The sequence below is a fragment of the Trachinotus anak genome, unplaced genomic scaffold, assembly GCF_046630095.1.
Source record: "Trachinotus anak isolate AG129_WGS33_773 ecotype Australia unplaced genomic scaffold, CSIRO_AGI_Tana_v1 ptg000005l, whole genome shotgun sequence".
NCBI lineage: Eukaryota > Metazoa > Chordata > Actinopteri > Carangiformes > Carangidae > Trachinotus > Trachinotus anak.
In genome coordinates this window covers 1,802,503-1,829,530 of record NW_027273856.1, presented here as the reverse complement: position 1 = coordinate 1,829,530, position 27,028 = coordinate 1,802,503, and the positions used below count along the sequence as shown (strand labels likewise).

At 43.2% G+C, this 27,028-nt stretch overlaps 1 protein-coding gene across 2 annotated transcripts; it reads left to right on the top strand.

Moving 5' to 3' along the window:
- On the top strand, positions 1-27,028 carry LOC139621292 (ATP-dependent RNA helicase DHX15-like). 2 transcript variants are annotated; one of them, XM_071477630.1, is made up of 14 exons: positions 1-215; positions 2,066-2,408; positions 3,632-3,825; positions 4,101-4,260; positions 5,546-5,764; positions 9,470-9,637; positions 15,898-15,984; positions 16,387-16,536; positions 16,999-17,107; positions 21,841-22,032; positions 23,072-23,194; positions 23,281-23,471; positions 24,343-24,512; positions 26,369-27,028. In XM_071477630.1, the coding sequence occupies exons 1-14, from the start codon at positions 208-210 to the stop codon at positions 26,484-26,486; spliced, it is 2,232 nt and encodes a 743-aa protein (XP_071333731.1). In that variant the 5' UTR covers positions 1-207; the 3' UTR covers positions 26,487-27,028. The 2 variants fall into 2 exon arrangements, with proteins under 2 accessions (XP_071333731.1, XP_071333730.1); XM_071477629.1 differs by lacking the exon at positions 1-215 and adding an exon at positions 233-389.

Genomic DNA, 27,028 nt, shown 5'->3' with positions numbered 1-27,028 from the left:
TCATCATCCCGACCGAGAGGCAGCAGACCTCCTGCGTCCTCCCCCGCGTCCCCGGACCACTGCACCGTCTCTGCGGGCACAGCAACCAGCATTCAGGGGCAGCATCATGTGCAGGACTCGGTGAAGCCCGGACCTCCTCTCTGTAACGTACTCACCTGGTGCTCACAAGTAAATCGCGGCTTTCGAGTCATTTTGTCAAGGATAATAATGATGAGGTAAGAGCTTCCGGTCGCCATTTTGCCGGTGTTTAACGGTTTAGGGAGAATCTGCATGGAATAACAATCTGCTAAAGCCGTTCGTTGGACGGATACCGGTGGCAGGATGTCCAAGCGACACCGTTTAGACCTAAGTGATGATCACTCGTCGGGTAAAAAGTGGTCCTCTGATGGGTATGTAGCGTTAGCATTGCCTGATAGCCTCCCGGTGTTGCGGTGTCTTTGAAAGGTGCTGCAGACTGTTTGTTATTGTCCCGCTGCTAACTAGCCGAGCTAACGGTAACTGTAAACAGGCTCGGCTGGTCAGTTACAACCGACCAACGGACGGATAACCAAGCAGCACGGGGCTGCTGTTTGTGGGTGAATGCGGCTGATGAGGCTAACTGAGCAAAACAGTTATCCAGCCACTGGCCTGGTCTGGTCGGCACATGGCTACCTGCTAGCCGGTGCTAGATAAGCGCTTTGTCTCCGATAGAAAAGTCATAAAAATTCATGACACAAAAGTGAACATGTCCGTACGGGCTCTTGGTTGTCACGGCATGGGGCGTTTACGGGATGTAGGAGAGAAGGGCGTCGAGGCTGCACACAGGACCCTGAGCCAGGCTAATGTTAGCCGTTAAATGAGAGCCCCTGTCAGATGTTACTGACATGTTACAGCCTCAAATCAGTACCAGTCAATTGTTGCTATAAAGGCAGGCACAGTGTGGGATCATTATGGGATTGCTGTGCGTTCATATGCGTTTATACGTGACTCGACAGGCCTGTAGAAGTTGGAGGAACCTGGGTTCAGCACCAGGCTTGTCTGTTGTCAAGTGACACCTGAAGTACAAGCTCAGGGTCACTGCTCTGGATGTGGCATCGCCTTGATCTAATTGGAGAGAAGCGAAATAATTTTCCAGCAAGGCTAAATAAACAGTGCATTGTGTGGATTATGATATCAGTATAATCTACAAACAGTAGCCAGCAGCATTATATCAGGAGTGCAGGCTGCAGCTTCCCCACAGTCAAGGACATTGAAGGTAGAGATGCCTACATCCAGACAAGCTGTGAGGTGATAGTGTGTTGCAGACTGGATGATGCTCCTAGTATCACTTTTGTTGTCAGCTCATTTCTGTCACACTGGATCTAGCTGTCATACATACGTGTGCAAAACTGAGAAGATATCCGTAGTAAAGTATTAATAAATAATAGACTTGTGTTGTAGACAAATATTTATGTTTTTTTTGTTTTTTTTAAAGTGGAATATGCTAAAAATTGCTTGTGACTTTGCATATTTGCAAGCTCAAGGTGTCATTGTCATTTATAGTCTCATCACTGGGCAAATTTAGTCTCAGTCCGCTTTAAATGAGACACATTCACACCATGCCATGTACACACACACTCTTTTATATTTGCCTGTGTGCAGCCATCCTCCCTGCAGTAGTTTGCTGTAAATGTCCAGCTAGATATAAATGGTTCATAATTTCCACCTGAAGCCATAAAATACAATTCTATGCAATAGGTGAAAAAATAGCTTCAGTTTATTCATGACCTTTGCATGCCACACTTGATTAGGCCACTGTGAATAAGAATTTGCTGTAACCTTTTCATGTGATTTTTTTTTTTTTTTTTTTAAGGAAATAACTTGACAAGGGTTAATATTTATGCACTGTCCATTTCATGTAGTGGCTTTTCTGTTTGGTTTAATCTCCTGTTGTGTTTTCACTGGACCACTTTTAGGCCAGAATTGTTGCATGTATCCATGTTACAGTGAGTTGGGAGTTCTGTGCTGTGTATGTGGTGAGGTAAATTGGTAAGTTTGCTTGGCAATGCTTCATGAAATCTTACCCTCATGCATCCTCCTCTCACAGGCGTGACCACGGCAGGGACCGAGAACGTGACGAACGGTCGAAGGACAGGGACCGCGATCGGGACCGTGACCGGGATCGTGACCGTGACAGAGGCGGGGACGTGAAGTCATTTGGGGTGCCCAACAACTCAGCTGCATTCAGTGGAGGCTTTCTCAGGCAAACCCCCTTACAGCAGCAAATCAACCCCTTCACCAACCTGCCCCACACGCCACGCTACTATGAGATCCTCAAGAAGCGGCTGCAGCTCCCTGTCTGGGAGTACAGAGAGAGCTTCACCGACATCCTGATGCGGAACCAGTCTTTTGTGCTGGTGGGAGAGACTGGCTCTGGAAAGACCACACAGGTAGACAGGCAGAAGGTTTCGCAACACCAGAATTTAGTTGTCAGTTGCCTCTGCAAATACACTTTGACTGTGACTTGACTGAAATGTGTCAGATCAAATCAAATTTGAAATTCAGTGATAAAATCGGTGTAATAAAAAAAAAAAAAAGGGTGCAGTGAACACATGCTGCATTTCAAACAGTGCCTCTCTGGAGCTGATCCACAGTATGTGGTTATTAGATTTATGTTAAGTTCTTGAAAGAGCTGGGTTGTCTGTTTTAAAATTTGCAAGAGAGAAGATTAGAGTAAATCAGTGGTTGGACTCCTGAGGGGAATATAAACTATCTTTCAAACACTTCTCAAATGAAATGGTGTAATCTCGTCTGTGCTTTCTGGCTTGATGCTAGTAAATGTGTGTATCCCTCACATGGATCATGATGTTTCTTTAGTAGTGGCTGCTTTTATGGATCTTTTAAGGATCATCCGTGGTGATAGCTCTTGAAAAGTAGAAAGGGAAAATAATTAGTTATGCACTTAAGTTTAAAAATTAAGGATTTTTCTTGAAATTTAAGACAGAATGTTTGATACTGTATTTAGCCACAAAAAAAAGCCATAAAAGACTGGAGGGTTGGTGATTGTGCATACGATAAGATTCACATTTCACTTTTTCATGGAAAACATGTTTTAAAAAAAATACTAAAATAAAATAACACTGTGCTCACTTTATCTTAATACAAATGCAGCTTCAGTCATTGCCATGTACAAATGAGGTTGCATACAAGTATCAATTGAAAACATTCAACCATTCTGGTGCTTAAGTTCAGCTCTGTTAAGCACTAATAATAGAGTTTAATACTGTAGGTGAAATGTTTATGTCTTTCTGTCTTCTAGTAAGATAAGAATCATTTCCAAATGGTAGTCATCCAAACCTCATAGAGTGGTCTCTACATTCAGGTTGGTCATATCAAGCTGGCAAACTCAAAGCAAGAGCATCCCTTCAGAGAAATTGTGACAGGTGTGATTTTCATAGGTATTTGCTGTGCAGGGAATAGCAGACTGCAGCAGTGCACTTTCAAGTAGTGGCGCCATGTTCAGCCTTTATTTTCGTAGAATATTAGTAATAGGCTGGTGCACCTGCTAATTAGTTTCATCCTCCTCCACCCGCTGCCTTGGATTCGTCTCACTTCTTGGCTGTTTCGTTTTTTCTGCTCAAACAAAACCCGCCGTGTGTCCTCTCTTCTCCAGATCCCTCAGTGGTGTGTGGACATGGTGCGGTCAATGCCGGGACCAAAGCGAGCAGTGGCCTGCACCCAGCCCAGGAGGGTGGCAGCGATGAGCGTCGCCCAGAGGGTGGCTGATGAGATGGATGTCATGCTGGGCCAGGAGGTGGGCTATTCCATCAGGTTTGAGGACTGCAGCTCTGCCAAGACATTATTAAAGTAAGAGGTTGTTTAAAATCCATATTCGTTTTAGAGTAGGTTTGAATTTATTGTAATTTCTCTTTACATTTTTTCTCATTGCCCCGATGCATGGAGGGGGAGTGTAATGTTTTTTGCTCTTTGAAAGGATAAATGTCTCTTTGTAGTAATGCTTTGCTTATTGCTTTCATTTAAAGCAGGGTTTTATTCAGATAATGAAACTGTGCACGATGACAAAAACCTTTATGTGTAACTGTCTGTTCCCACCTTGCTGCGCCCCTCTCATTCGCACACAGGTACATGACAGATGGGATGTTGCTGCGGGAGGCCATGAATGATCCCCTGCTCGAGCGCTACGGTGTCATCATCCTGGACGAGGCCCACGAACGCACGTTAGCCACAGACATCCTCATGGGGGTCCTCAAGGAGGTGGCCCGCCAGAGGCCTGACCTCAAGGTAAAAACAAGGGTCTTTCTCTTAGGGCCTTAGTTTTAGGATTTGGTCGCAGGTGCATTTAGTATAAATTCCTAAATCGTATCCAATCACATTCACTGTTTGTTCTGGGAAATCAAGTCCGCCTCACTTTTATTTTGTCCTATCTCCAGACTTGGTGTTGAAACTACTCTTGACAGTGCTCCGATTTGTTTTCATAAATATATCCCACTTAATGCTTACAAAACACTGTTAAAGCTCTAAATATTACTTCCCCCTAGGATAAATTCAGTGACATCCAGTGTTTATGTCCCTCTTTTGTCACTCCTCCCTTTTGTCACATTTTTCCTGACAGTGTCCCCATGTCTGACAGCTGTGTATCTGTTGAGGAGAGAGAAATGTTGCTTGTAGGCTCAGAAACGCACATCTATTCTGCACCGCAGCACAAGTGGAGATTGCTCCCAGAGTCAGCCCCATTTTAAGCCAATCAACTGGAGGGGTGGGGGTGTGGGGCAGCGACGTGTCGGATGTGGATGGGAGCGTACAGGCAGGCAGAAGTTTTATAGGCAGTGTGTGCCAGACATAATTCTCATACAGCAGATGGATAATGACTAGTTGTTTGTCAGTGTGGAATCAAAGGTTAGATTGTTGTTCGCGGACTGTTAAATGAGGTCTAGGTTATTGGGAATGATCATCCACCCACACCCCTCTATCTCCTTCATCCCCATCCCCTACCAAATTTGAAAGTTTAATTTGCCTTGATTAAGAGCAATTATGATGTCTCGCAGAGCGTAAAGCGAAATGCAGAGACGCTGGCCCCTGAAAATGTTTGAGATTGAAAATGGGAGACGTGTTTCCCATCAGAATCCTAATGCACTCTATCTAATGGCTCTAGAGAGAACATTGTGTACCCAATATCAGGAACAAGGACTGTCATAGCCCTGTGTAGGTCAGTGACTCGCAGTGTAATGCCAAGTTCTACACTATAGACACCATCTTGGGTTTGTGCCAACGTGCTCATCCCAAATTCTAATTCAGAGCATCATCTGCCCTGTCTAACTTTATGCATTCCCGTATTTGGTTGTACTGTTATCAGCTTAGCCTGTGTCTTTATCCCCAATCATCACTAAACCATATTCAGTGTTAACTCATTGTAAACTTCAGTGCTCACTCCCATAATCACAGCACTCATTTACACTCTGCTGTTTTTGCTTTTGTTTTTATCTCTTCTTTCACCTCTTTTATGAACACAACGTCCCTTACAAACTTCTCACCCTCGGCTCTTTCTCCTGTGCCCTTCTCTGTCCAGGTCATTGTCATGAGTGCCACGCTCGATGCCGGGAAGTTCCAGGTGTACTTTGACAGCTGCCCACTGCTAACCATCCCCGGACGCACGCACCCCGTGGAGATTTTCTACACACCGGAGCCGGAGCGGGACTACCTGGAGGCAGCCATCCGGACGGTGATCCAGATCCACATGTGTGAGGGGGATGAAGGGGATGTTCTGCTCTTCCTCACCGGACAAGAGGTATGAGTCTATAGGCTGGTGCCAAAGTTTTTCATATAGTTTTATGATCTTTAAACACTTGGTCAGACACTGAATGATTATTTTTAATCAGTTAGTTATTTTTTGCATTAATCATCTGGATTTTGACACGTCAGAAAACTGCCAGTCAGAATTTTCTCGTGCCTAAAATGAGATTTTGAAATTTTGTCTTCTGTCAAGTTCAAAACATAAATTTTGTCAATTTGCTATCTATAACTAGAAAATAGGTGTTGGCCATCTTCCCAAAAGATCACATGACAACCGTTTTGGGTAGAATCGCTATCCATGATCTAAATCACGAACTACATCCTGTTTCGGCTGTGATTTTTATTGCGAAAATCAGGGTTGAAAGTTGGGATTCGCAGCAGAACAAGGACTGCCATCACCAGGTGCATTTAGCTAGCTATCTGTTTAACAGTTAACAATGAGCATGTTAGCAGCGACTGAACTTTCAAAATTAGACATCTAAATATTGGACCTTTTTAATGATGTGATCTGTACGAGTCTTCTGAAGAGAAGATCGTACGATGAATAAGATGGGAATAAGAGTGCCCACCCCTACTGCCAAATATTTTGGTACTTGTGCTTGCTTAAAAACATAAATCAACAAGAAGTTATCAAAATAGTTGGAAACTAATTTTATGTCTATTAATCAACTAATCATTTCATCACTAGATTCATGTATAATTTAGTTTTTCTTCTGTCCAAACAAATCTCCAAAGTTAACCGTGTTCCTATTAATGTAATTACATATACGAGTTACTCTCTTACACAGTGTCATGTGCACGCACACATGCACACTCTGCACAGGAAATGATGACTCCTCAGACTGATAGATGTTAATGCATCTGACTGTGCCTGTTTGGGAAACCACCAGGATTTGCACAGCGAAGAGGAAAAAAAATTCCCGAGGAGTGACCCAGATTCTGCCCTTCCCACGAATCTCTGAAATTAAGTCATTTATTATTTTTTTTTCCTTCCCCCACCCTGCAAATGTTGTCCACTGATGTGTAATGGGGGGCAGGGTTCATGCCCAAAATGATGAATTCTGTCACAGCTGGGTGGACACACACGCACATGCACAAGCACACACGCACGCAGTGAGTGAGAGAAATAACACCAACAAATATTTCAGCCTCCTGATCACTGGACAAGAGAAGCCTGTCAGAGACAACGGTGTCTGTGCAGGTTTGTTTAAATGGTTTTCAACAACATGTGATAACTTGTGTTTTAAAATTTCTCATCTACTCAAGGAATCACTTTGTTGTGTCTTTATGACTTCCCCAATCATATATTGTAAGGGCGTGTTTATTAGCAGTAATTATTTGTCACTCAGCAGCAGCAGCTTGACTGTTGCAGCACACCTTTGTCAGTTTTCATTAGTCAAAGCGTGATCAATACGCAGCTTGTTAAGAAGGGGATGAAGTCATTGCAGGGCACGCCGTTTGAAGTGGTCTCCTTTGAGGGCTGCTAATTGATTTTCGATTACGTGGTATTGCAGCTGCTCCGACTGACAGAAATGTTGAATGTGAATGTGCAGAAAAGTTTTGGATATTTGCAAGATTTTTTAATATTTTTTTTCGCAGTTAGATGTAATTTGTTGATGCATGTTCCACCCCCCCTGCACTGTGGCAAGCTCAGGCATTATTGAGACTCCCACGGTGAGTTCATTATCAGCCCCTCCTAATTGGGTTAAAGAAGTTAATATGTGGTAGGTCTGGCAGAGATGGGTGTTCAAAGGGGTGCTGCAGCATGCCCCTCAAGCGCTCCTTAACCTCTTCAGTCTCCCAGCAACATTGATGTAGACTAATGATCGGGAGGCAGATCCATTGCCTAGCCACAGACCCAGACTCTTTTTATCTGACTGTTTCATTTATAACAGACCAGAGCAAAATGCGCAGCACTCAGTTCTTCTCTCTTCCACAGTTTTTTTTTTTCTGAGATATTTCGCTTCCATAAACAAATAGAACTGAAGCACCAACCCCAAACAAGAAGGTTGAAACTTATCACAGCTGTTGAGCAAAGATAAGTCCTAATATTTAAGCTTACCCCTCAGCAGCTAACATCAAAACATGGGGATTGGCAGGGGGGTTGTTTGCTAGTCAAGAGGAGCTCCTAAATGTGTCGGTTATTAGCTTGGCTGTAGATTGTTGCTTCTGGGGTCGCAGGGAGAGCTGGTGGACAGGTTCCCAACACTGGCCAACTGCCCCTATGTGTGTGTACACACAGACACACACTCTGTCTTCATGTCCCTAAGGGACAGACAGCCAGCTTGCTTCCAGCGCTTTGGCAAAGAGGTCCATTTTTTTTCCTCCATGGCAGCTGCTGCATCCAGAGGCTTGATAGGCTATTAATACCCGGGATAATTTTACCAATCCATTCAGATTTACCGTTTTCCACTTGTCACTGTGTTGATTAAGAGGCACATGGCCATCAGCGGGGTTTGACTTAATGCAATGAACAAGGGGACAAACAGGGCTAATAACACACTTTCAGTCCGGAAGGAAAACAGGAAACATCACCATGGTGCTTTCTCATGTCAAGGCGAGTGTTGCTGGCTTCACACAGTGGAACAAATGAGGTCAGCCTCAGCCATGCTTTAACTGATTTAAGCACAGTATGCTTTTAGAAAAGGAAACAACGCTGTCTGAGAAGTTTTTTTTTTTGTTGTGGTGGCATATAGAATATAAAGTATGCATGAATTTCTGCGATGCTCTTTATGTGTCCACAACCACCAGTAACATAAGTTTGGGAATCTGAGAGCCTGTTCCTCAGCAGCGCCTTCATCGTGACGCTTTAAAGAGCTGCTGCATTGTTCCCATGGGCCTGCAGGTGGTGCAACAGTATAGGCTGTAATGTGAGACATATAGTAACTGCTGCTTCTTGAGGGTTAAATGATTGTTGTTGGGAAAACAGGGAAAATAGCTCTTAACAGCGGAAAAGAAAAGCTGTTACATGTTGTTCTGGGCCATACCAGAAACATAAAAGCCTCAAGCATCATCATTAATTATGTGTGTATGTATATAGGAGTAAAATACAACACATTTTTCTATGTCAGCGAGGCAGTTGTGTCTGTGGAATATGTGGCTTTATTTAGTACATTTAATTTTATATTCCAATCGGCCTTTTGAGAATAGGCCCGAGCCCCGTGCTCACTATCATGCTTCCTTATTCCTGGTGCTACTCAGGTCCTCTGTCTGTCTGCCAGCCCGCCGGCTCTAGAACGTTCAGCTTCACTAAACTGATCTGCCATGATTTGCCGCTGGTTATGCATCAGTGCTGCAGTCTCATCTCACATTCCCCTCTACAATACTGCACTGTGGAATAATGAACCCTGTTTGAGTCTGTCTGACTGTGTGTGTGTGTGTGCGCGCGCGCACACGTGTGCCGACTGAGTGTGCGCGTCCATGTTTTCCGTGATTGCTGCATTTGACAACAGAGCCACAGGGAGTTCAGCAAAGCATACTGCAGTCCAGGTTTAATTTCCTCCATCAGATGGAGCGATAGTTAGAACAAATGTACTGTAGCAGGGAACCACGATTTCCCCCGGCCGCCTCCCCCTTGCCTTCCCCCTTTCATCCAGACTCGCCGCCATTGTTTATCCAGGTGTTGTTCAGATCCTGTTTGATTTTGCCGTTTGCATACACGAGTGATGCCCGGATTAATTGTCGCGCTTCTATCTTTCAGGAAATCGACGAAGCCTGCAAGCGAATCAAGAGAGAGGTGGACGACCTGGGGCCAGAAGTCGGCGATATCAAAATCATCCCATTGTACTCCACGCTGCCTCCACAGCAGCAGCAGAGGATCTTCGAGCCACCCCCACCCAATAAACCAAATGGTGCCATCGGAAGGAAGGTATAACTGCCTTGTTGCTATAAAAACACTCAGAGGGGGAGGTTGAGGGAGGGCGTTTGAGGGAGAGGGTAAGTAAAAGAGAAATTGAGTGGGGTTGATGTAGAGAGGACAGATGGGGAATAAGGTGGGTAAAGGAAGAGAGCTGGAAGGTAGGGACTGAAACTTTTTTCCCTTTCTCAGCTTTAGTGCAGAACTGACTCACACAACATATGCTGCTTTTGTCAGCATGCGATTCTCTGCTCTAAATTATAACTGGGGTATTACTCACGCCCTCCGAGCCTGAGGAAAGTATTGCATTCTCAGTCATTTTTATCTTTCCACTACATTTGCACATGCCCTGCTGCTGCTCAGAGAGGAGGCCTAAGACCTTTGCTGTCTGATTTGGGGAAGGTTATATAAGCTGACCAAAAAAAAAAAAAAAAAAAGAAACAGGACTTTTTCTGGCTGTACATACTCGGATGTTCTTCAACCTCTTAATCTCAGAGGAGTGGACGAAGCTCTTATTGATACAGACACAAGACAATTCCTCTCTTTTGTGTGACAGTTTCGGTTCAGATGGGCTCATCACCAGAGTAGCAGCACCACCTGCGCTGCCACACTGTTGGCCAGGGATCTGACAGAATATCAGAATATCATCACTGCCAGAGAATGAGCAAACATTCACCAGCATCTGATATGGGACGGTGTTGATGAATGACTCATTGCTACAACCCCTCTAATTGAGGCAGATCAGACTGACATATGAGCAGTGAAAAATATTTATGGGCTGTCAAAGTTAAACAAATTGCCATACTTTAAAAACGCTGAATTTTGGGAATGCGACGTGAATAAATGTGCAATAAGCCAAAATTTTAGAATGTATTATTTGACCATGAAACAGGCTTGAAGTCTCTCATGGAGTTTATATTTCCTGAGGGTTTTGCTACAAAGTTTGGATGATACATTTGACTCTACAGCCCCATCTCCCTGCACAGTCTTGATTTTGATAGTGTCGTCTCTTCAGGGTTTCTGTGTGAGTCACATATATATGTGTGTGTGTGTGTATGTGTGTGTGTGTATGCTGTGCCGGTTTAACAGGCTCAAGATTCTTACTAGTTTGATTACCCAGTGCTGGATAAGATCTTTTTCCAGAGTTCAGATGTCACTCCCAGTATTTGCCTCTGCTGTTCAAAAGGATGCTGACATGAAGCAGGGTCATCGTGTATTGCTTCCTCCTCCTGTTGAGCATCTGTGACTAACTTCTCCTGAATCCCCTCGAGTTGAGTTGCGTCAGAATGTAAAGTGAATGCAGCGATCGCACTGTGACCTCTGAACTGTCGACCCAGCGACTACATTCAGCCTCCGAACAGCACAACTGATTCCCTGTTTTCCCCGAGATCAGATTTGTCAGGTGCTCGTGGGTCCGGTGGAGGTCGCATCTAAAGTTGCCGAGCCTGAAGTAAATGTGCCCCTCGTCCACATCTGACTGAGCGACTCATCAAGTGAAGAATGCAGAGATGTCACCCACGCCAGCCCAAGAGGAAGTAGTGAAAAAGGATTAATGTTCGCCATGTCTGCAGCTACGCATGCTAACGACTGCATTAGGCACCCCTCAATTAACATAAAGCACTAGCTCGTCACCGCTCTATTTCTCCAGGAAAGCCACCGATCTTCCATTTTTGAACAGTTTAATCATTTAGAGCCAAGGCAGCAATTGACTAATTACAAACAAAGACTATAATCTCACTTTACTTTCCAGCGTGTCAAAGATTGTCTCTAAGTAACGTGCGGTGATGAGCGTTCGGTCTGTTTTTAGCATTGTCACGTCTGGAATATTCCCTCAAATGTCACCTGTGATTCCGCCACGCATCTGTTTCAGTGAGCTCTGAATGTGGGTGCGTCAGCTCAGCTCAAGGCACGTTCTCCCTTTCCGCAGTTGGGGGAAAGGCTTTATTTGTCAACAAGGCTGTGTCTCCCAGCAGGGAATGTGAAAGATGGCCCGTGTTAGCCATAGTACTTGCTCTCCTGCAGGTAATAACCCAGAAATAACATGCAGAGATGATGCTCTAATGATATTACTGATGAAGAAGCCAGGATTATCCAGTGCTGCAACAGACTGGAAGGAGCCAGCCTGTGTTCAGTGTAATGGCCCCAGCCTGGATAATCCTTCAGAATCAATGCAGTCAATGAGGCCACCCATATGATCATGAAATGTGAGAGGGTGTCATGTGTGGCATCTGCTGGAGCACTGACTGTGTCCCAACAGGCAGGCCAGCGCAGCCTCACCTATTCCTTTTTTTTTTTTTAAACCGGACTTTGAAGCATTCCATGCCGTTCATTCCTTGCTGGGACGCTGGCATAGAGTGTCTGTCATGAGACACTGTCTGATAGCCTGGTCTGTCTTTGTTTGGCCAGCCACTTTATTTTCAGACTGCCACAGTGTGGCTAATTGCTTTCACTGACTCCTCTATACCTTTGGGCTTCTGAAAGCTCTTTTCCACTGCAGGAACTTAACAAGCTGTAACCTGAGGCTTCCCACTGAATTCTGGGAACCATGTTAGTCTTAGGTGCCAGGTTCTTTTTTTGCATTTTCACTGTATATTTCAACCTGGAACGTTTTGGATGTTATGCCGTTAAAAAGATGAAAGCAGGATGTCCAAGGTGTAACAAGACTTTGCAGTTTTTCAGTTTGGTCCACTGCATGCATTGTAATCCTTTATTTTCATAATAAGCTTGTTTCACCTGCAGATTTTTTCCCTGCACTTTTTGGCTGCGTGTTTTACCTCTATTTTTGCCTGAGAAAACTTCTGGCACTCCTTTTCTTTTCATACTCTGCCCCCTCCATCTGCTCACTCCGTCTTGCTCCGAAAGGCCTCCCAAGTTATTCTCCATTGTTCTTCCTTAAAGTATTTGTTGTCTTTTTGATGCACACATGCACAGGTGAAGTTATTATCATTGTGTTTGTTGTAGTCATCTTGGCTGTGATGTGACAGCACATCTGCTCGACCAATCAGGATGAACGGCACTCACAGCAACCCCTGAGAGTACCTGGAACTTTGATTTCGAGTTAATAGAAATGTATTTCCAGGAACTCGTCCACGAAGCAGGAGGAGAGCAGTAGAAAATAAAGCAAACTCACAGTTGCCATTGAGTGCTCACGTCAGTCAGATCTAAACCAACCGTTCATCCTTCAACTACATGAATAACAACACCCCCATTCACCAGACACTACTGTCTGATCAGTTTCACATGGATACGGACGCTTACTGCCTTCTCTTCATTTCTCTGCTTGAATACTAAAGGGAATGAGTCTTTCGACAGGTGAATTACCCGAGGTCAAGGGCTGAATGCAGGGGAAAAAAAGGCCCTCCCTGGCATTAATAACTAAACAGTCAGGCATTCTCAGGCTGGAGAGAAATCCTCACTTAAAAGGTGGGATTTAAAAGTCTCGAAGGCTCACAGCTTGAAGACAGCTGAAGAGGCACAGCTACAAAGGAAGTGTGTCAAGTGTGCAAAATTGGTTCTGTGGACCTGTATCAGCAAAGACTACAGAGAACTGTTTGGTTTTGTGCTTGGCATTTTATCATAAAGACGACCAAGATAGCAGACGGCTACCACCAAGTGACTGCTAAGGTCAGCCTACAGCTTGTTCCTGTCTTGGTAGATGTTGAGCAAGTGAGCAAGGAAAAGATTTTAAAGTGTGGAGAGGTGTTTTTTTTCCCCAGACACCCACTTCCACATTAAGCTGTGACACTGCAGTGGCAGTTGCCAGTAGAGTGGGCTATGACCTGGCTGCCACAGTCTGAAGTGCTATGATGAATCTAAAGGATTTCTCTGTCCAGTCAGTTTCCACTGTTACATAAGGAGAACTCACCCCAGCAGCAGTCAAGGTTCGCGTGAGAGCAGCTACAAATCTGTCTCCCACCCCCCAACCCCTCTTCCCCCCTCCCCCTGTTTGTGAATATGCTGACAGCTAGTGACCAATAGGATTTTTTTTTTTCTTGCTCCAATTCTGCTGTCATTTCTCATAGTCAGTCTTGCTATAGGGGATAATTGTAATAGAAAAAGATCTGCGACTGGGAAATGGTGCAGGTTCACAGTTCACCCACTCCTTGTTTTCAAGCAACTTTTCATTGCACCTGTTTTTTCCTCCTTGCAGTATTTCTCTGTTAACAATGACATCTGCCGTGACGCTTAAAACAACTCCCACACCAAACTGCCATGGTAGAGGTCCCAAAACCCACCTGTATTATCACCACCCTTGTGTTCCTCAGTCATCAAATGATCATAACTGCATTAGCTTGTGTTAGCTCACTTTGAAGAGTAAGAAATCAGTTTGTTTGTTTGTTTTTTTCCAAACAGTTCATTGCATTTCAATTGTTGCACATCTCCTGACTTTATTTTGAAAATTAGAAGGACTGATATTATTAGGACTTGATACCTAATGATAGAAAGCTACTGTAACAAATCAGGTTTACTTTTCAGCACACATTGGCGTGAAGGGCTGAAGCATGGCTTGAAATGTTTTATTCTACAGTAGCTACAGAGGCATGCACGTATCCGCCGTCGTTCTGCTGTGGCCTGTGCCGTAGCTAAGATGCCAAGACATGTAACATGTCAGCTAACATCAAGAACGAATCTACACGTCAGGGCTGTGGCAGCCGCAGAGATACGAGACGAAGCCAGCAAGAACTGTAACTGGCCAACTTGTTTCTCCTGTAGTTCTCTGATGGTCGTGGCGACCGTTGCAACTGAAGATAGGAGGCAGACTCAGCAGATGTCTCGCAAAGACAGCTCCCCTGTAAACTGCTCTATCCCTGTGAATTAGAAAACACTTACTACCAGCTGGATGACAAAAGTAAATGTCACCAAGATGTAACTGCAGCTCTGTAAGCAGATGCGTAGCTCACTTTATCACAAAGTAAACGTGAGAATGGTTCAGAATATAAGCACAGTCACTGTTGGAGGAAATACTTAGCGCATAAAATGGTGTTGTGGTGATGTGGTGGTATCATCAGGTGAAATCCAACACTGAAATATAAAAAATACATATAAAATACATTCTACACCATACTGTATGTATGTCAAGCATTTGGTGATCATCTGCTCTGCTTTTATGTCTTGTCACACTCGTTTTCATCTGGACTGGATGTGCAGTTTTCTTATTGTAATATTTCAGTACCACGTGCTGGAATAAAGGTCCTCCTTTTAACTTTTGTAATGACAAGTGTTACTTGTTACTGTCACATCCTCAACAAATAAACAGTTCTGCTATAGAAACACTGTAGCCTTTTTTCATGGTGAGGTCAGTGACTTTCAGAATGTTTCAAACGAAAGTTAATGCACTCCAGTTGCAATGCTGTGTGTCTGCGGCGGTGTTTGCAGCACAGCTTTGACAGAGCCAGCTTTGCGTAGCACACAGCCAGAGCCAATCAGCGACAATGAGCTGTGCACAGTTGGCGTGTCTGCAGACAGCAGTGCTCCATATTTCCAGACATGTGCTGAGCTCACATTAGAGATCTACAGCAGCCGTGATTTTGGGGGGAGAAAAGATGCTTGGATGAAAGCAGTCACCATTGTTGAACTCTCTGTGTGTTAAAAAGCAGGTCACCTAAGAGGAACCATTACATCAACTATTTTCTGCCATTTTTGAAAAAAAAAAAAAAAAAAAACTCTGCAAAGAGCTTTCCAAGAGAAGGAAGCTTGCGTCTCCACAAAAGCAACAACATGCTGAGGACAGTCAGACGGCAACTCCAACCTCACACACACATCATAACACAAAGGACAGAGGTAATGCGTTTGGATGGGACACTGAGCACCTAGCCAGCTCTCTCCACAAATACATTGAAAGCACATTGAATTTGATTGCAGGAACTGTTGTGGTACTCCCCTGTTGGGCTGCATTAGACAGAGTGTGTACAGAGCACCACAGAGACACCTCCACAAGCTTCTTCAGTCAGCTCGCTCACATCAGGGAATATTTTTCATGTTAAAGCAAAGCTGATACCTGCACTGGTTTGTCTCTTTTCTTCCTCCTGCTTAAGAATTACGATGATTTCTTATTTCCAAATTTAGTTCTGCACTGTTTTCTAATATTTCACCGAAAGAAACTGCTGCAGTCTCTGACGTGTCCTAGTTGTTGGGTTGTCTGTGTTTTCATGCTTACATGTTGGAATGGATTTGCTAAATAACAACACATACCAGAGTCTGAGTTCTTGTCAATTCCTCCAACCCCCCCCGAGGTAGATCATTTCTTAACCCACGTGTTCTCATTTCCACAGGTCGTCGTGTCAACAAACATAGCAGAGACATCCCTGACCATTGACGGCGTGGTGTTTGTAATTGATACCGGATTTGCCAAGCAAAAGGTTAGCATCCCCCTTCTCCCCGCCACCCCAATCTTCTCCCACCTCTCTTTATCTGCTGCGATCATCTGCGTCTGTTGCCTGAGAATCCTCAGATAAACACAGCAGTGCACACCTGACAAAGATGGAAAAGCCAGTTATTCATTCCTCTGACATTTCACCAGCCTGGAGCCAAGTCTTACACACGGTGCAAAAAGAGATTATATATACACTGCAGTGGATTGTGTGTATGTGTTATTGTATTTTTAGCTAGCTGCTTTTATTTATACTACATATATATATCTTCCCACTGAAGATATATATATATATATATATATATATATATGTGTGTGTGTGTAGTAGATTGTGTGTGTTGGGATATGTTTCACTTTTTTTTATATCCACTTGATATGTGTTTTCTATCAGGTGTATAACCCACGTATTAGAGTGGAGTCACTGTTGGTGACGGCCATCAGCAAGGCCTCCGCCCAGCAGAGGGCAGGTCGTGCTGGACGAACATGCCCAGGAAAGTGTTTCCGCCTCTACACCGAGAAAGCTTACAAGACAGAAATGCAGGTGAGAAACAAAGCATTTTGGAAATTAAAATTCTATGAGGTGGAAACTCTCAAAGTTCTTCAATGCCACAAGCTCTTTGTATCCCCTCAGAACAGCCCCCAAGCTGGAAAAGCTCTCGGTTATGCAGTATTTGCTCTTGCAACCATGATTCCTAGTTTTCACCTGAATTATATTTCAAAGAGCTTGGTGCTAAACCACAGTGTCCCCCCTGTCCTCATAACCTGTGCTAACAACATAGCCGCCTTGTGACAAATGAACCTGTGGGCGCACAGTTCTCCACTTTAACAGCGTAATTCTTTCACATCTCGCCAAGTGGCAAAGGGAGTTTTTATTAAACAAGTAACCCAGACTCCCGATCTCTGTTCAGTTTGACAAATAAGTGACACACGAGGAGATAATGAGATCCTGACTAATACATTTTGAACGGTCCTGGGTTTCTCTCTTACTTCTTCACTGGAACAGGACAACACGTATCCAGAGATCCTGAGGTCTAACCTGGGCTCTGTGGTGCTGCAGCTGAAGAAGCTGGGGATTGATGACCTGGTGCACTTTGACTTCATGGATCCACCAGGTTAGTATGAAAAAACACTGCTTTTCGTTCAGCTCAAAAAGATTTGGCAGTGTCTCTGTCATGTGTATGTTCTTTATGTTGTCTGGTTTTCCATTCAGTTCCATACACGAGTGTGAACCTTTGCTTGGTAAAACAATAATTTAAAATGTATGAGTATGAGTTTTTATCCTTTTGATTTTCCCAAAATGAAATTAATACAAATGATTGATAATAATTGTGCTCTGCATTTTTCAGCAATGCATTTACATTCTGTAATTACTTCACTGTGTGGCAGTTTTCATTGCTGCAGGAGGGGTCCACCGTTTCCACTCCGAACTGCCTTCACACACACACACACACACACAGGGATTCACAGGAATCAATGCTGGATGTAATCCAGTGTTACCTCTTTTTTATTTTGGAAAAACACTTGTGCTGTGTGCAGCATGAAATCAGATTGTAGTTGCAGTTATTATCGACAGACTTTTTAATGAAACGCATTGTAAACAGATATAGTGGAGCTGTTAATGAGTGTTTTTTTAAACCACACTTGCTGGAACTAGCAGTGGACCAAGGGTGTCACCACACCAGCCATGAATGAAAACTGAAAGCTTATAACAACTTCAATATCAAGTAAAATCCAGATCTAGATCCTTGGTGCCATTTGAATCAATACAAATGCAGTTCCTATGAAATCTAGCAACATTTAGTTTAACTGTGGTTGTTCTGATGTGCACTATCAAATCTGGGTCGGCTGTGTCTCTTGGGAGCTTGGGAAAGAGTACAAAGCAAAAATAAAGTGATCTTGGCAGATATCAAATACTGCATAGTGAATGTTGAGATTTGCAGATAAGTGCTGTGGCAGACACGTCAGTAGCGTTTTGCAGTTTTTATGAGAAGTCTACTTTAAGTTTAGATTATTGCTGTTCAGAGTGAGAGAAGACAGCTACATGTGGAGTTAGTACTCTTGTCTGAACAGACACTTTCTGCTCTGGCTGTCTCTGTTTGTCTTTCTTAATTCTTGTACATCCGAATTATGCTGGATCTTTTCCAAAACACAGACCTTGTCTCACTGAGGCGCCAAGTTACGGCGTTCCTCAGGAGAGAGTGTTCCTACATCTTCCTGAGGAGACCACCCCCTCCTTTCCCTATCCTTAACCTCACCCCCTCCCTCCTTTTCTCACCATAATATAGTTTTCATCTCACCTCTGAGATTAAACCCATCTCTCCCCGTCCACTGTGGCAAACGCCATTTTGAGAATGAAATTGGTTACATCAATAGCGGTGCTATCACCTTGGCTATTGCCTTCCCTTTATATTCCTCCAGTGAAACGTGACTGACCTCCACCGCCACCCCCACATTTCTCACAACACGTAAGGGTAAGCGCCAACATATGGGATTGGCCTTGTGTGCCGAGTCTAACTGGGAACAGTGGGGTGAAGGGAAAGGAGAGGATTACCTTTTTATTTATTTGATCCACTCATGGCAGAAGGTTTCTCCTAACTAGCTCCTGAGCACACTGGGAGCTGGAGTTAGTAGAGTGCAACAAATGATGTCTGCTTTGAGTCTGCGAGAGTTCCTGGACAGGCACTTCATAATATCTAGTTACAGCAGATCAATTTTGATTCGCTGTGTCGAAGGCCCACCTCAGAGTAAATGGACAGGTCAAAGAAAAGTCTCTGGAGAGTGAAGACGTCAAGGAACAATAGCTTTATGAGAGTTTCAGGGTTTTATTTGGGGGCGTGTTTCAAATCCTAAGTGGGTGGATAGGAGGACATTCCTGTAATTGTGTCACAATCAAAAACTCCCTCGTTGGAGGCTGCAGTGTTTGTTGTGGTAAAGCTAGGCCAACATACATTTTGTATTGTTGTCTCTTAATGTTTAAAATGGCAATCTGACGTACGTCTCTGCTGGTTTGTTTGGCTACACCTGTAATTACTGGTGGTAACAGCCAATGTGGTTTAATACTACAGGTCACAGTAACCCAGGGAGCAGCAAAACAAACCGTTGTTGTTTTAATAAAGAAGTCAGGCAACAATTGGCCTTTTTCCATCATGCTGTGGGCAACCGTGATCTGATTTTATGCTGCACACGGCACAAGGCTGCAAACAGCAGGGCACATTGAAAGGAGTTTGGTTACGTGGCAGAGAAGTTGGAGGTGTGCAGCCTTTCGTCCGCAGCTCTTCATCTAACTGCTCGCTGTGGCTGCTGCTTCTTGTTCCATCCTGCAGTATTTCAAACTGCTCGCAGTCCAAAAAAATGCAGAAAAAGACCACTGTCTTCTTTTGGCGATGCATTTTTGATGAACGACAGCGTTAAGTGCTAAACTCGCTGACAAACACGTTGCAGTTCCTGCATTTTCCTTCAAGTCAACTTGCCAGTTAAATGCTTTTAATGTGAAGCTGCAGCTGCAGGAAAAGTTCAGTTCACATTAGCAGCAACTTAGCACAGCATTTTATCCAGGAAAGTCACCTCAGATACCCAGTTCATAATACTGCAAATACATAAATATTACAATACTTTCATTATATTTCATTATAGACTCAGTCCCTGTTGCGTTACCTGTTGCGTTACAGATAGTGATTTAACAGGCATTTATTTAAAAGGAAATCTTTGAGGTTGCCACATTAAATCTGAAGTCATCTTAATTTGAGTTAAGATATTGTTTCCCTGATAATCAAAGTAATCAACGCCAAATGCCAGTGGCTCTTTCCATTTGAGCTTGTCCATAATCTTAATGGATCCCTGATTTTCCTTTTACTGTGAAACGCTCACACATCTAGTTTATTTTTCTCTTCGCCCACCTCGCTCCTCGCTCACTAAACACAGGAGCGACAGTGTGAGCCAGCCAACCAAATGGAAAATCCAAAAGAAATCAGTAGCGATTTACACAAGGACTTGGCTGGGTGGGATTCATTTGCCTCGTGACATTTCCAAAGAAGTCCCTTTCAAAGCCAATGTGGTTTAATGTACCTTTAGCCTTTCGTCTCATTGATTTGGCCCTTGGTTAATATATCGGATTCTTGTGTGTCGAGGCAGTCAATACTTACTTTCTGATGAGCCGCATTGTGTATAGATTGAATTTCCACACTGGTTCATCATGCTAGCAGAACTTGGAAATCAGATTTTCACCTTATGTTCAGCCCCACACAAGCCATTGGTGTGGTAAGTAATGTGGCCGGCACTCACTTTGTGTTTTAAAAAAAAAAAAAAAAAAGTAGCTTTGATGCCCCAAATCAATATTTGTTAATCATAAAAAAATGCCTCCCTGCTGTTTGAAATTGAATTTTTTGGGGAGCACTTGAGAGAAATGAAAGTGAACAAGCAGCGTAGTCGGAGCTTGAAGCTAATTTTCAGTTAACATGCAACTGGTCATTAGGCTTCAGCTCTCGGGAGCCAAAGGTCAATAATTGCATCTGGAGGAAAAATCTTTTAACCAAACGGTGGAAGCCTTTTGTGTTGAAGCATTAAGTAGAAAGTTCTCCTGTAATTGCATTAGTTGTTTAGGATTGCCCGAGCGGGGGGATGAAAAATGAGCTCTGCCATGACTACTTCTCCGCTAAGTTGCTGTCTGGCGTAAGTCTGGCCATCACACGCTGAGAGCCTTCTCATTTTGATTCACCTCATGCTCCCTGCCACAAAACCTGCAAACAGCCTCCCTTTGTTTGAGTGTCTGTGTCTTTTCTTAACTCACATTTGTCTTCTATTAAAGGTCCGGGTGCAGCAGGTGATGGAACTCTATTGTTTTCTCTGCCCTTTTCTCCTGGGCTGCCTCTTCGTTTTTTTCAAATGTCCTGTCAAATTTGGTTCATCAGGTTGCAGATCTTCTGCACCAAGGAGCCAGCAAGCGAGTTTATAGCTTAGCCAATAACTGCTGAACCACATGGCATAAAATCACATTTTAGCTTACGTTCTCTGGCTAAAAAAGAACTCAATCGCAGCTATTACATTTAAATTTTTGCCCTGGATGTTTCTTTCTCTATTTGGGAAAATTATGTTTTGACATTTAGTTGCTTGAATGTGAAAATGTGTGCGTGGAATATTCTGTCTTGATGAAGCGCTCATATTTGACAGTTTGTTAAAAATCAAGATTCCCCAATGTGTAATATCAATTTAATTTGATTATGAAGACAGGAATAGGAAATGAGGCATGACTTTTAAATGTCCAACCTGCTAAATTTAACATAAATCTTTGGATCTTATATTCAGTTCTAGGCAAATGTATTATTTAGTGTGACACTGATGATGCACAAACCTAAACAGGGCTGCAACTAAGGATTACTTACCATGGTGATTAATCTGCCGATTATTGTCTTAATAATTGATTGAGAGAATGATGGAAATTGTCCATAATAATATCCCAGAGCCTGAGGTGGCATCTTCAGGTATCATGTTAATTATCCAGAATGTAAAGACATTCACTTCACCATCATATATGACAAAAAGCAGCAAGGCGTCCCATTTGAGAAGCTTAAAATGATTTGAAACAATTAATTGATTATCAAACTAGTTGCAAATTGATCATTTGGGGACTGGACTGATGATTTCAGCTCCAACAGTAAACTTGCAACACGCAGTCAAAGTATTAGTGAATCCTGCAGCTTCCAAATTGTTCTTCTCGAGTGTTTGCTGTAATGACGGAATGATAGTTTTGGAAATTGTTCTCTGTCTGTCATCTGTGTGTGTTTGGCCCCATGACACTGGAACATTTTTAATGGCCCGTGTCTCCCACTCTGCCCCTCCCCCCCTCCAGCCCCAGAGACCCTGATGCGAGCCCTGGAGTTGCTGAACTACCTGGCAGCGCTCAATGACGACGGTGACCTGACGGAGCTGGGCTCCATGATGGCAGAGTTCCCCCTGGACCCCCAGCTGGCCAAGATGGTCATCGCCAGCTGTGAATTCAACTGTTCCAACGAGGTCCTCTCCATCACTGCCATGTTGTCAGGTAATGCTCAGGGCTGGCCCACTGTGTGGGTCTAAGCTGCTACTCTTTCCATTTCCTGTGCTCATGGACTGTGCTTCAGAAATGACCAATGAGCTTCGAGGAAACACAGAACAGTCTCTTAAATGTGTTTGACCCCTTTTTTTAATTTTACTTGTGTTGACATGAGGATTTTAACACCAAAAATTCAGAATAGTTTTGTTTAAAATATTATGTACAGCTGACCTCTCTGTGTGATCAGTTCAGCCTCCAGAGGTCTTAATCTACTTAGAATAAATGTCATGTGTTCCTACTGAACTTAACTACAAGGCAAGCAGAGGATAAAGTCAGTGGTGTCAGCTATTATTTGTGAAGGAGGGGAAAAATACATGTCTGGACAAAATGTATAGGTGTAGCTGGAGCAGCACCAACCTACTACAGCAGTAATTGCACTTCAGGCTTCCCAAAGCAGAATGCTGCTCATTGAGATGAATCCTGACGCCTTTGAAGGGAGCGCGAGGGTCTTTGAGTGGGGAAATGGATTTAAGTAGCTGTTTGAACGTGGTGTGCACTTAAAGCAGGTGTTTCAGGATGACAGGTTTTTGCTGAGTTCATTAGAGTAAGCAGCAAAAGTACACCTGAGAATGGTGCCGCCACAGCAACCAACCATGAGGCTCAATAAACACAAGCTTTTACCCATTATAGCTACAATCAAGCAGGTTTGACATTAAGCGATTCAGAGCAAGTTCACTGAGGGGAGAGGGCGGAACCAGAGTCCTCTGGGTAAATCATACTCCACTGCTTTTAGAAAGGATGCTTGTTTGGACTGGGCATCACATGTTCACTATAACTTGTATAAAACGATACAGTAGCACATCAGGATGGAGAAACCCACCCTCCTCCCCTTCTCCTTTCCTTTTCCACCATAAACCACTTCGCAATACAGTGTGCCCTGTGAAGTGCTCTGTGCCTCTCTTGAGCTGAGGCCTTGTTCCTCTCTCTGGGATTTGCTTAACTTATCCCTGTGGGCGGCTGTGTTGGGGCCTATACCAACCTTGTTTAGTCCCACAGTGCTTCGTCCGGCCCACGGAGGCTAAGAAGATGGCTGACGAGTCCAAGATGCGCTTTGCCCACATCGACGGAGACCACCTGACACTGCTCAACGTCTACCACGCCTTTAAGCAAAGTGAGTGGCCCAGTCATACACTCACTTTTCACTAATTAAGCTTCATGTTTTCCTAGTTAGTCTAAATTGACCCTTTTCTCACGCAGACCATGAGTCCAATCAGTGGTGCTATGACAACTTTGTCAACTACCGCTCGCTGATGTCAGCGGACAACGTGCGCCAGCAGCTGTCCAGGATCATGGACCGCTTCAATCTGCCACGACGAAGCACTGAGTTCACCAGCAGAGACTACTACACCAACATCCGCCGAGCGCTGGTCACTGGCTTCTTCATGCAGGTCGGTCAGATCGCAGCCCCTCAGTGAAGCTCAAAAAAAAAACACAGTGCATTTGTAACCTGCCGACCTTAGCTAGTTAGTCTCCCATTACTTTGTTTATAATGACCCATCATTAAATGTTCTTATCATTTTAGCAAAGGCAGTCTAATGTGATGCTCACTGAAGTTTGCCCGTGTTTAAGGGCGAGCCACAGTGAGCATGTAAATTTGATCATGTAAAAATATGTTGTTGTGTAAAACATTTGCACTCACTGAAAATGCAGCTGAGATGTATATATTGTCATAGATAAATGCCTTTAAAGCACACACTCAGGCGCACACGCACAGCTGCTCTGTTTTAAACACATAATAAGAAATCAAGTCAATTTGTTCCTCGCTCAAGGAAACAAATGGCATTTTGCAAGAAGCCATTTTCAGGGCTACCTGGAACAAGCAACCTGACAAGTTGAATTATGGTGTTAATATTTAAATATTTGTCAACATTAACCTTTATCTCGCGGACAAATTTGCGGTTCATGTTCAAGCTTTCACAGCATTTGAGATCATGTCTTTGTTTGGAAAGGCCTTTATTGAGACTGATTGCCTTGGTTAATCACAACAGCCACTGCAGCTTTACCAAGTATCTGCAGAGAGGAAAAAATTCATCACTGCCTGATTACAAACAAGTTTGTCTTCTGTCAGGTTGCCTTTTTTTAATCAATGTTATCCATTTACTTAGATTAAGATGGAACAAAAATGATTACAAAAATTAAATTAAGCACCAATAAAGGCTGTGGTTCTTTGTTTGCTTGTTTGTATTATTTCTATCATAGTTTTTATTTATCTATTTTTTTCCTGGCACTGACCCTCTCCTGTTCCTGCGCTGTAAACAGATCGCTCACCTGGAGCGCACCGGTCACTACCTGACGGTGAAGGACAACCAAGTCGTACAGCTGCACCCCTCCACTGTGCTGGACCACAAGCCCGAGTGGGTGCTCTACAATGAGTTTGTGCTCACCACCAAGAACTACATCCGCACATGCACTGACATCAAACCAGAGTGGTGAGTTTTAGTTGTAGTTGCATTTTTAACTTTTATTTATTTATTTTTTATGCTAAATGTATTGTGTAATACAAGAAAAGCATTTGATTAAAGTATTTTATTAAAGTTTTACACAATGTAGAAATAATTTTTTGCCCTTATACTGATGAATGAAAAGAGAAAAAATGAGCCTCTCCTCCATCATGGCAAATAAACTACTTACATTACTTGTATCATTATTACTAAAAGAGGAATAATTGGACATCCGACACACTGAGCAGAAGAGAGGGAGAGAGAGAGAGAGAGAGGGCTTCACTAACTGCTAAAGAAACTAGCAGATCTGAATAGCATGTAAACGACAGAAATACCAGCAACCGGGAACAAGATAGTAATAAATGAGACACAGCAATAAAAATTTCTGTCCACTGAAACGCTAGAGGGCTTTAAATTCAAAATGGTTGAGTTTGTATTCACACATAATGCAATAACTTTAACATGGCAGATGGGAGCAACTGAAAACGAGGCAAAATAAAAAAAAGATATTCTGTTGCTCCTAACTTTCTCTGTGAGCGATCATTTTACAGTAAACACAGCTGAGGTCACAGCACAGTCTTTGTCTTTAATTTAAGTGTTTGGTGATTTTGTCAGACAATGTTGCAATCAGGATTTTACCACAGGCGGTCCAGCATAGATTCGATTTTGACCTCGTCTTGGTTGTTTCCATGAGTGCGTCCTCACATTTTAATGTCTGTTTGCTGCAGGGGATGTATTTCCCTTTTTTCCCCACTTCAAAAATCAACAAATGTGTACCTAAACCTTTGAAATAAATGCCCTAATGGACAACACACCCTGGCAGTGTATGACACACATCAACACCCACACCTGTTGCTATGTGTGTGGGGTGTGTGTGGGGTGTGCGTGCGTGCACGTGTGTGTGTGTAAACCAGCACCCCGGCTGCATCTTGATGCACGTTGTTGTGTTAGGATTCACCACTGTTGTGTTTCTTAGTGTCGATGTGCAGCAGGGCTTCAGAGAAGCAGCAGTTTTATCACATTCATTCAGACCTGCACGTTCTGGCTACTGTACCCTGACTACTACTGTCTGTACAGCACGTCCGGTGTGTGCCGTGGGAGCCGACTGATGTGACACAACTGGTGTGTGGTGTTCTTAAAAAAGTAAAGCTGAAAGTCTGCATTTGACCTTTTTATCCTTGTACTTTCATTTCAAGTGTGCTCAAGTGCAAACCCATTACAGCTAGAGCTGCAACTGGGGATTACTATTATTATTGAGTAAAGTACTGATTATTTTCTCGATTACTCTATTTATCATGTAGTCTATGAAATGTCAGCAAACAGTGAAAAACGAAACAAAAAAGTTCCCAGAGCCCATGGCGATGTCTTCAGATGTCTTGCTTTGTCCGACCAGTCGTCCAAATTTCAGACTAAAAAAAAAAAAACAACTGGAAAATATTCATATTTTAGAGTCTGGGACAACAGAAATCTCCCTATTTTTGCCTTAAAAATGACTGAAATGAATAACTGATCATCAAAATTATTATCAATCACTTCTCTGTCAGTTGACTGATCAATTCATTGACTAATTGTTACAACTGTTGCTCAGTCTTGACTGAGCAAAGTCTTAATAAAGAGAAGAAGGCAGCCTCACCACTGTCGGCTTGTATGCACTGCACACCCTCTGTGAAACTGACAGTCCTACCTGTGTTTCTCTTCCCCCTCTGTGACCTCGTGCAATTACGTATCAAATTTGTTGTGGCTGCACCGGCAGTCAGCGTGTGAATATGGAAGAACAGCGTTCTCCCACAAGTAAACACTGAAAACAATTTTTGTGACTAATGTTTACTTGCTTTCTTTCCTAGGTTGGTGAAAATTGCCCCGCAGTACTATGAGATGAGTAACTTCCCCCAGTGTGAAGCAAAGAGACAGTTGGAGCGTATCATTGCAAAACTCTCATCCAAGGAATACACTCAGTACTAAGAAGATTTGCATGTGCTGCAGCAGCATCCTCAGTATTTGTACAGAGAAAATCTGAACTCATTTGAGCGTACTATATTTTTTTTATGTCCACCAACAACCTCATTTTGAATTCTATTTTTGTCTCACTGTGTTTAATGTATTTTCATGATGACTGATGAATTGTGTCCAGTTGCTTTTTAGGGCCATCTAGTGTCATCGTTTTTGGAGCCAAGAAGGTGAAACACTATTAGAAATTGACTGTATGACTGGTTTGTCAGGAATTAGTCATTAACCGTTTCTGTCTGAAGCATGACATGTTATGTAAATCTCAACATTCCTCTTAAAGACATTGATAATAACAAATCCGACCTCTGGACTCTCGGCTGGTGTTTTGCTTCGACTGCTAAAACAGCGTTAGTCCATGAAGAGACGCTTTTGATCAAATGTAATTTATACTGTATTTTGATGCAGCCATAATGCGATGCTCCGTTGTCATGGAGATACTAAGAGGAGCACATTTCCTGTCAAATGTTCAACTTAATAAAAATGACTTTGTAATAAAA

Bases quoted from the DNA above. Each gene is read 5' to 3' on its own strand.
- LOC139621292 (XM_071477629.1), top strand. From the start codon at position 322: ATGTCCAAGCGACACCGTTTAGACCTAAGTGATGATCACTCGTCGGGT. The intron at 9,638-15,897 runs GTATAACTGCCT...TCATTTCCACAG, and splicing joins ATGGTGCCATCGGAAGGAAG to GTCGTCGTGTCAACAAACAT. The intron at 16,537-16,998 runs GTGAGAAACAAA...TCACTGGAACAG, and splicing joins CTTACAAGACAGAAATGCAG to GACAACACGTATCCAGAGAT.